Source organism: Lycium ferocissimum, unplaced genomic scaffold, assembly GCF_029784015.1.
Source record: "Lycium ferocissimum isolate CSIRO_LF1 unplaced genomic scaffold, AGI_CSIRO_Lferr_CH_V1 ctg23090, whole genome shotgun sequence".
NCBI classification, from domain to species: Eukaryota; Viridiplantae; Streptophyta; class Magnoliopsida; order Solanales; family Solanaceae; genus Lycium; species Lycium ferocissimum.
Window position 1 is genome coordinate 1056 of NW_026720754.1, and position 8701 is coordinate 9756.

The 8701-nt window shown below is 35.5% G+C and overlaps 1 protein-coding gene across 1 annotated transcript; it reads left to right on the forward strand.

The window, feature by feature from the left end:
- Positions 1–6070: 6070 nt before the first annotated feature.
- LOC132043339 (uncharacterized) lies at positions 6071–7436 on the forward strand. The gene is made up of 3 exons (XM_059433842.1): positions 6071–6504; positions 6586–7111; positions 7225–7436. Exons 1-3 carry the CDS (start codon positions 6466–6468, stop codon positions 7434–7436), a joined length of 777 nt encoding a protein of 258 aa, XP_059289825.1. The 5' UTR covers positions 6071–6465.
- Positions 7437–8701: the final 1265 nt, after the last annotated feature.

Consider the following 8701-nt stretch of genomic DNA (forward strand, 5'->3'; position numbering starts at 1 on the left):
TCCCTATTTGCTGTGGTAGGCCAGCCTCTAGAACATCTTCAACCAAAAAGTCACCAGCACTAGTTTCTTTTCCATGCAATGCAATAACAATACCTACGAAACATCTTTTCCATGCAATGCAATAACAATACCTACGAAACATTCACATATATAAAAGCAAACCATTTCATGAGCCAACTAACTTACCCATGCAAAAGGGAGAAAAAGCTTTCTCCTACCGAAAAAGCAAAGTCAGTGGGTAACTACATCTTCAACCAAAAATGTCATTAGATAACCAGCTAAAAAAGCAAACCGTACCCCAAAATCAGTTACACGGCAGTCCAGCCGAGCTAAAGCTACTCACCTGTTACATATGTAGACGGCAAAAGCAAAGAACCACTTAGTTTGACTCTTCCCCACTCATCTTCCAGGAAAAAAGTATCATCTGGATGTGTAAAGTTATGACGCTGTACAAGCGGTGAAGAAGGGTTCTAAATTAAAACTTTAGATAGGAAGTTGTGTGACCAACGTTTGATACCTCCTTAGAGTACTCATCGAGAATAGAAGGTTTAAGCTTCATGTGCTTGTAGAGAGTCCCAACTATAATGCATTCTTTGTCTTGCTGTAATTCCAGAACAGTAGAGACTGCAAACGGAAGCAGTAATGAAGGAAACAAAGCACAGGGAAAAACGTAATATTTGATACTGTAAATGTTCAAAGCACCAATAAGTCGTGGAATTCCCAGATTTCTATTTGATACTACACGCTGTCCATGGGATAACAGAATTCATCACTTGCCACTAAATAGTGTGATACTTTGAGTAGTAGGCAGCCTCGTAATTACCAGTTAGATGGGCTTTCCAATTGTGAAGGAGAGATCGCATCAAATGGAGCCTCGAAAAATAGATTTAGCTGTACTGTTGACCCCAGTAAACTTCGTTCTCGGTCCCAAAACTCGAGTCCTGTTTTCAAACCATAAAATGACTAGACTACTGAAGCTTCCAACAATGAAGGAACAAGAATCATACCAAAGATTGGTAAACTGATTGTTTTCGCTGGAAAAGCTTCTCTGAATCCACTTCCATGGCGGCAAACATACTCTTTGTGCGACTGCCTGCCCTATTTTTTATTATAAAGAAGAAGAAAACCCTATTAAAGAAACCAAAATTTGGCCCAAATCAAAACAGCTGACATTTATTATTATCAATTTTTTTTTATTAAATAATATCAATATTATTGAAATAAAATTTCAAGTTAAAATTATAAATAACAGAATACATTACAACTTTTTGTGACAGATCGCACTTATTTATCAAGATCACGATGATTTGATCCTAGTGTCTAAATATATAAAGATGACCAATTAAAAAATTTAATTAGATGAACTGGTCAATAATATAGTATCAAATGAATATTTTTTATGAAAATCTGTGTAATTTTTAACTTTCTCTTTTCATTTATAACTACTGTCTCTCTCCACGCTTTATCCCTTTCTAATAAGTCATGTTACTGATACTGACTTGCAAACATCTAAAAAGCATGAGACTTGATTTTGAAAAGCAGTTAATTCAAAAATTAAACGAATTGGTTGAACTCCTAGGCGAAGCGGTCAATACAAACCAGCAAATCAAGTGTTGCATACAAGTATCTTTAAAATCACAATTACATGAATTGGCCGAATAGTACATAAACTAAATAATTTCATGAAAATTTGTTTGATTTTAACTTATTATCATTTGTAACTATTATCCCTCCACTTGCTCTATGCTTCTCCAATAACTGATGACACTTTTATTAACATGCAAACATCTAAAAAGCAAGAGAATAAAATTAGTAGTAATAAATATCAAGTAATTATTGTTATATTTAGGGGTAAAAAGCATACGTTGAAAATTAAAATTTTCAAGACAAATATTGTTATCACTATTATTTATTTATGAAACTACATTCAGTAATTTTGAAAGAGAAATAAAAAGTCATTAAACATGTGCTCCTTCACTATGATCTTTATTTTCCTTGTTTTTTTAATTTTTATTTCCGCAAATCTACCAAATCATAAAAAGAAGTATGTTTATTAAATAAAAATAATATTTTTTGATGAGACAACTGGAACAATAACTTATAAATTGAGAAATCTTATACTGTGAAGGCTCGAATATTAACAAAAGCAAGGGCTTGATTTTGAAAAAGCATTTATCTTAAAAATTGAATAAAACGGTTGTACTCCTATAGCCAATGAAACAAGTAATTCAACACCAACGATCTTATATTCTACTTTTAGATGTTAACTAAAGGAGCCATGTTTTCTTAAAAGATAAAATGTTAAGATCTCACTGCAAAATGATCTCTTACTCATGTACTCGCCCTAAATAATAAATATTCCACGTAAATGTATATTTTTTTTTCCTATTGACATGTTATTATTTGACTTTGTTTTTAAACTCTACATGTACAAAATATCTTTCCTTTAATAGTGTTGTTCTTCACTAGAGGGGGCGCTTCATTTTTTACTTGCGCTATCTAATTATCTATTAACAAATTTACATGTTGATAGCGGCAAAAAGTAAACATTCAATTGTATAAAATTGGCAAAGTATCTACAAGAGAAGAAACGAAGCGCCCGTTATCATTTATATCTAGTAGCATAAAATATACATTACACAAGAAATAGACGCCCAATAATCTGTCACATATAGCAACATATATTAAATATTTTGACTAAATTTTTTTAAACCAATCTAAAAAGACAGAGAAACAGCGTTCATATATTCAAGTATAGCCACATATAAACATTCAACGAAAATTAAATTCTCAAACTTGTTTGCCAAAAAAAAAAAAAAAAAAAAAAAAAAAAAAAAAAAGCAAATGCACACATCCTAGTCGATGTAAATTAGATCTTGGGAAAAGGGCCTGATTTACCCCTCTACTTTGGGAAAAGGTTCACATTTACCCCCCGTTATACTATCGCCCACTTATACCCCTATTCTACAATAGTTGAAACATTTGCCCCTATTTTTAACCCCCTGTCCACCGTGGCCAATGGCTTTTTAAATAAATGCCACGGTGGAAATTCTATGCCACATAAGAGTCCATGTCACCCATAAACCGACCCATTTCTCCACTAAATATAAGATATCCAACCCGTTTAATGACCCTATCAGTTCATTTGTTTTCAATCGTTTGAGAGTGTTTGATGACGACGATTTAGGTCCAAAAAAAATCACCAATTTCGGGTTGAAAAATCTTCAAAGGTACGAAATTTTTCTTTGATTAAACCATGATTTCGTTTTCTTTTTAACATTTTTCCATCTTTATTTGACATAGTGGTTTCTATTTTGTGTTTGTTGAAGTAGTGTTAGGGTTTTAGTTTTAGGTTCTTATGAAGAAGCATCTGTTAACTTATGGTTAATACGTTACTATCATGTGACTTTCTAATTTGTGAAGACATAGTTGGGTGTATTGTTCTATCTAGTTTAGGATTTCATGAGTTTTGAAGGGGTTTAGGGTTTTTTGTTCAATTTATTTTGAGCTAAAGGGGTTTAGGGTTTCACGATTTCTCTGTTTTGGGGAAAAGGGGTTTAGGGTTTGATTTGTATTTGACTCCGTTTGTGGCAAAGGACTTTAGGGTTTCTGTTGGTGTTTGTTGTATATGTATTGGGGAAAAGGGATAGAATTTTTTGTCGGTATTAAGGGTACATGGACCCCAAATTGACAATTTGTGCTTTTAAGATGGTGGACAAGAAACACTTTATTGGATTCTTCATTGTTCATTTTTAATGTGGTCCCCCCTATCCTCAGTTTTTGATTTTTTTACGCATTTCTTTTGGACATTTCGCTCCATGTGATCGCCTTTATTGCTCTCTATTTGTTTTTTGGTTGGGAGGGGTTAGTTGTATGTTATTATTAAATCTTTTGTGGTCCCACATAATATTATTTTTCACTTCTTAATATTATATTAATTGTTTTATATTGTAGGGATGGTTAATGTGGACCTGTTATTCCATCATAGAGGTGAATGGATTACTCACCCAGAAATTAAGTACTCAAGAAAAGCCGGTGCACACTGAAAGGGTATGATTCTGATCTTCTATCTTACATAGACATAGTTGATGAATTTATCTCCAAGCTAGGATATGTTGGTGTTCAACAGTTGGTAGTGTGTGGTCCTTCTGGTAAATATTATGAAGTACAAGGTGACGTTGGTATTAGAACTTTGTTGGCATTGGTGTCTGACCAGTTTAATGTGATTAATGTCTTTCTTTGTGGATGAAAATGAAATAGGATTTACTGTTCCTAACATTCTTGACCACCTAGAGTCAAACACAACCACTGCTGAAAATATTGTTTTCGTTTTCGGATTGTAGTTCGAGATGAAAATGATGAAAATAGTGATGGATATAATTAGTTATGATTAGGAGGAGTTAGAGTCACTTCTTTTACAAAAAAAAAAAAGGGAAATTTCTCGAAAATTTGAATGATTATAAGGAAGTTTGTATAAGGGTATGACTTTTAAAGATATTCCTGAAGCTAGAAAAGTCATAAACTTGTATTCCTTAATAAGCTGTAGGGGTTTAAGGCAAAAAAAAAAGTGATACTAAGAGGCTTAGATATGTTTGTGAACTTGGGTGTCCTTTTGTTTGTCAAATTTCAAAGGATAAATATGGTCATGGGGTTAGCATCAAAACACTAAATCCAAAGCATAAGTGTAACCACGCTTATGAGAGCATAAGAGTTGACTACCATACGGTAGCACGCATTTTAAGAACAAACTCAGGAGAATCCAAAAATTACGGTTAAAGAGATGAGAAAATTTTGGATACTACATTTAACATCAATGTTAGTCATTCAAAATGTAAGAGGGCAAAAGAGGATGATTCTAGAGAGTCTTGATGGTAGTTTTGTTGATGAGTATAACAAACTAGAGGCATATGCAAGTGAATTAAGATCGAGCAATCCAGAAGTGATGTGGTCATTAACATATCAAAGAATGCACTTGAGGAAGGAAAGAGAAGATTCTCAAGGATGTATGTTTGTTTTGATGCTTTGAAGAAGGGTTTTAAGAGTGGATTGAGGCCCTTTATTGGCCTGGATGGAACATTCTTAAAAGGAAAAGTCAAAGGTCAACTCTTAGTTCTTCACGCTCTAGATACATCAAAACATTTTTATCCCATAGCTTGGGCATTGTGGATAAAGAAACAAAGGTCACATGGAGCTGGTTCTTGACATTGCTAGAAAGATCTTTAGACCTCAAGAAAGGTGAAGGTATCACATTCATGTCGACATACGAAGGTTAGTTAATCTTGGTCTTTTTTGCTTAATCTTATTTTGATACAATTTTTTTACTTTAAAGATTGCTGCTTGTTTTTACATTCTTCGGTATATAAATCAAGTTTCTTCGTTTTAAAGATTCTTGCTTTTTTTTACATTGAAGTGAAGGCATCTTGTTATTTACATTGTTAGTATATAAATCAAGTTTTTGAAACTTAGAAAATTGGTATACATTGTTAGTATATAAATCAAGTTAGACAAATAGGGGCTTAATTGGTATACATTGTTATACATTGTTACTACTATAATCTGACTTCTTCTTTTTTAACTCATATGCAGGGCTTAATTGGGGCACTGTTGAATATTCTTCCCGAAGCACACCACAGATATTGTGTGAGGCACATAGAGGCTAATTGGTGCAAGAATCGGGGGTGTCAGGGAGTTGAAGAAACACCTTTGGTGGTGTTCATGGTGTACTTACCAAGAAGAGTTTCAAGACCATTTGACTATGATGGGGGAGGAGAATAAAGAAGTTGGTGAGGACTTGTTGAATAGGTACCCAACTGAGTAATAGTGCAGGGCATACTTTGACATAGTGTGTAAGAATTTGCAAGTGGAGAACAATATTGTAGAGTCATTCAATAAATGGGTGTTGAATGCTAGGTTCAAGCCTATTATAAAGATGTTGGAGGACATAAGAGTTAAGGTGATGACTATGTTGGGTGAACATGAATACGATGTGATGAAGCGGAAAGAGAATTCGGTCCTCAAACCATGCTCTTGTATAACCAATTTACGAAGATTGCACAAAAGTGTCGTTTACTTCAATGGGGATGATGGATATGAGGTGGCTCATGGTGTGGATAGGCATAGGGTGAACATAGAACTCAAAAGATGCACTTGCAGGACATGGGACCTCACAGGGATCCCATGCCCTCATGCAATAAGGGCCCTACTGTACAGGAAGATCAACCCTTTGACTCGGATTCACTGGTGGTACTCCAAAGAAGCTGCTCTCTTAACTTATTCACATAAGTTACAACCAGTAAGAGGAGAAAATTTTTGGAAGATAGAACCAACCCATGCAATGGAGCCTCCAAAGTTAGTTAAGTTGGCTGGAAGGCCAAGAATTAAGAGAGTTAGAGAAAAAAATGAGTGTGTGAATAGACAAGGAGTGTGGTCTGAATCTAGAAAGGGTAGGGTGATGACTTGTTCTACATGTGGAGAGCCTGGCCACAATGCAAGGGGTGTCAAAAGGTAAGATACTTAACCTTATTATGCTAATTCATCACTTCATTAATTATTAACTATTAACATGCAATTTCACTATTTTGATAGGTAGCTAAAGGAAAGCAATCAAATGGTGGAAGGAAGACAAAGAAGAGGACCAGATCCTTGATTGATGAAGATGATGAAGGTTTGGCTAGAAGTCCACCTGCTACAGGGCTCACACTTGAGGAAGAGCTTGAATTGACAGTACCCCAGCCTACTCAAACAAGTCAAGCAAGCAGTAGTGCAACAGCACTTCCAAGTCAGGCCAGCAGTAGTACAAGTGAATATAGATTTATGCCAACACCATCAGTGGCAAGGCAGCAGCCTATCAACAATACTTTTACTGCTGAACCAGACTTCGATTTTCTATCAAATGATGAAGCAGATCCACCTCTAATGCCAATGAGTATTTCAGAGGCCAAGACTAGATTCCTAAGGCAGATGCAAGTTGGAGAAGCAACTGGAACAAGGTGTATTGGTTTTGTTGGTGATGCTAGTGGTGTTAGTAAGCCAACAAACCTTCCATTCTCACTAAGGGAGCTGACATGGCAAGGAAACATCAGAATTGGAAACAAGCTTAGAAAATGGCCAAGTTGAAGACAAGGAAGGGGAATGGCAAGGAGCGATTTGAACTTGTGAACTTGTGATAGTTTTTTGGGTTTAATATGATGTAATTACTGCTGTGACAGTACTTTAACTATTTAGGTGTTTGTTTGGCTGTTGAAACTTGCAAGTGGATGTCATGTTATCACTTTATGGTGACAGTTTTTGGGGTTATAATGTGGCATCCCCTTTGGCAATGTAACTGCACTTTTGACAGTTTTTGGCAGTTTTATGTTAAGTTAATGTTGGATTCCTTGTACAAGATGTTGGCTGCTTTGTTTTCTGATAGTGTCTTGTTTTTACTCTTTTGGTAGTTGATTCACCGATTAATATACGGGAAAAGGAGTAGCAAATAGCTTTATGGTTCAGCTTGTGCTTGATGAACCACTCTTTATATTCTTTTGGTGTTGTATTTATTAGCTCGGTGACTCTTATATATCTCTCGTGACTTTTAGTGTGGTGTTGGAATTATGTTATGGAATGGTGTTGTCTATTAAGTTAGTATTGCGTTAAATTGTGTTGTTGATATGTTATGGAATGGAATGGAATGGAATGTCGTTGTCTATTCATTTAACATTTTTTGGTGAGTTTTGTTGCGTGGAAAACCGGTCTTGCGGTTCATTTTTGCTATAAGAAAGAAGGGTAATTCTTATTTACTAATATCGCTATGTAATACCAAAGCAGCAAATAATGATTTGATAATATCATACTGCCTCCATCGTAGGAGGCTCCTAAGGTTTTAACCTGTTCTCATGGTCTCGGAAGGCACCTACATGCTATATGCAATCTATAGTTACCAAGTTCTTACCATTGCTGGCATTATTTTTCTTCGCTTTATGTTTATAAGTTCAATTCCTTCACAAGTTTATGCCGGATCCGGCATAAAAATTTGCCCTTTAAAAGTATGCCCCCACCGCGCTTTGTGAAGGAATTAGCAAAGTTATGCCGGACCCGGCATACTTATGCCTTATGGGCAGACTTGGCATAAGTATGCCGGTTCCGGCATAACTTTGATAATTCCTTCACAAGTTTATGCCGGATCCGGCATAAAAGTTTGCCCTTTAAAAGTATGCCCCCATCGGCATAAACTTGTTAAGGATTTACCAAACTTATGCCGATGGGGGCATACTTATGCCTTATGGGCAAACTTTGCCTTGAAGTATATATATATGTATTTTTTCAAGCATATAAACCAAAGTTACATGGAAAAGTATTATGCTGCAACCAAATGTCCATCCTAGATACAAATTCACACTTTGCCTGGTGATGTGGCGTGATGTTTACGCCACAACCGATGCTTTTCAGCTATAAGTTTTACTTGTTGTTAAGCAAGTCGGTGTGATTTTACGTGTTTTTTAGTGTTTTTCAGGTAAAGGAACAGATTTGGCAAAAATCACGGTTGAAGGCGACTTAAGTCGTAAATTGAAGTTTACGGACCGTATTCTACAATACGGGCCGTATTCCATGGTCGTATTAAAGGATTTCGAAACAGAAAGTCAAGTTGGGAAGATGATGATTTACGAAGTTTGAGTTTACGGACCGTATTTCGGCTTACGGTCCGTATTCCATGTCGTATTTA

Excerpts from the sequence above, each read along its gene's own strand:
- LOC132043339 (XM_059433842.1), top strand. The coding sequence starts at position 6,466 with ATGTGGAGAGCCTGGCCACAATGCAAGGGGTGTCAAAAG. Across the intron at positions 6,505-6,585 it reads AATGCAAGGGGTGTCAAAAG|GTAGCTAAAGGAAAGCAATC; the intron begins GTAAGATACTTA and ends CTATTTTGATAG. Across the intron at positions 7,112-7,224 it reads CAAGCTTAGAAAATGGCCAA|GTGTTTGTTTGGCTGTTGAA; the intron begins GTTGAAGACAAG and ends TTAACTATTTAG.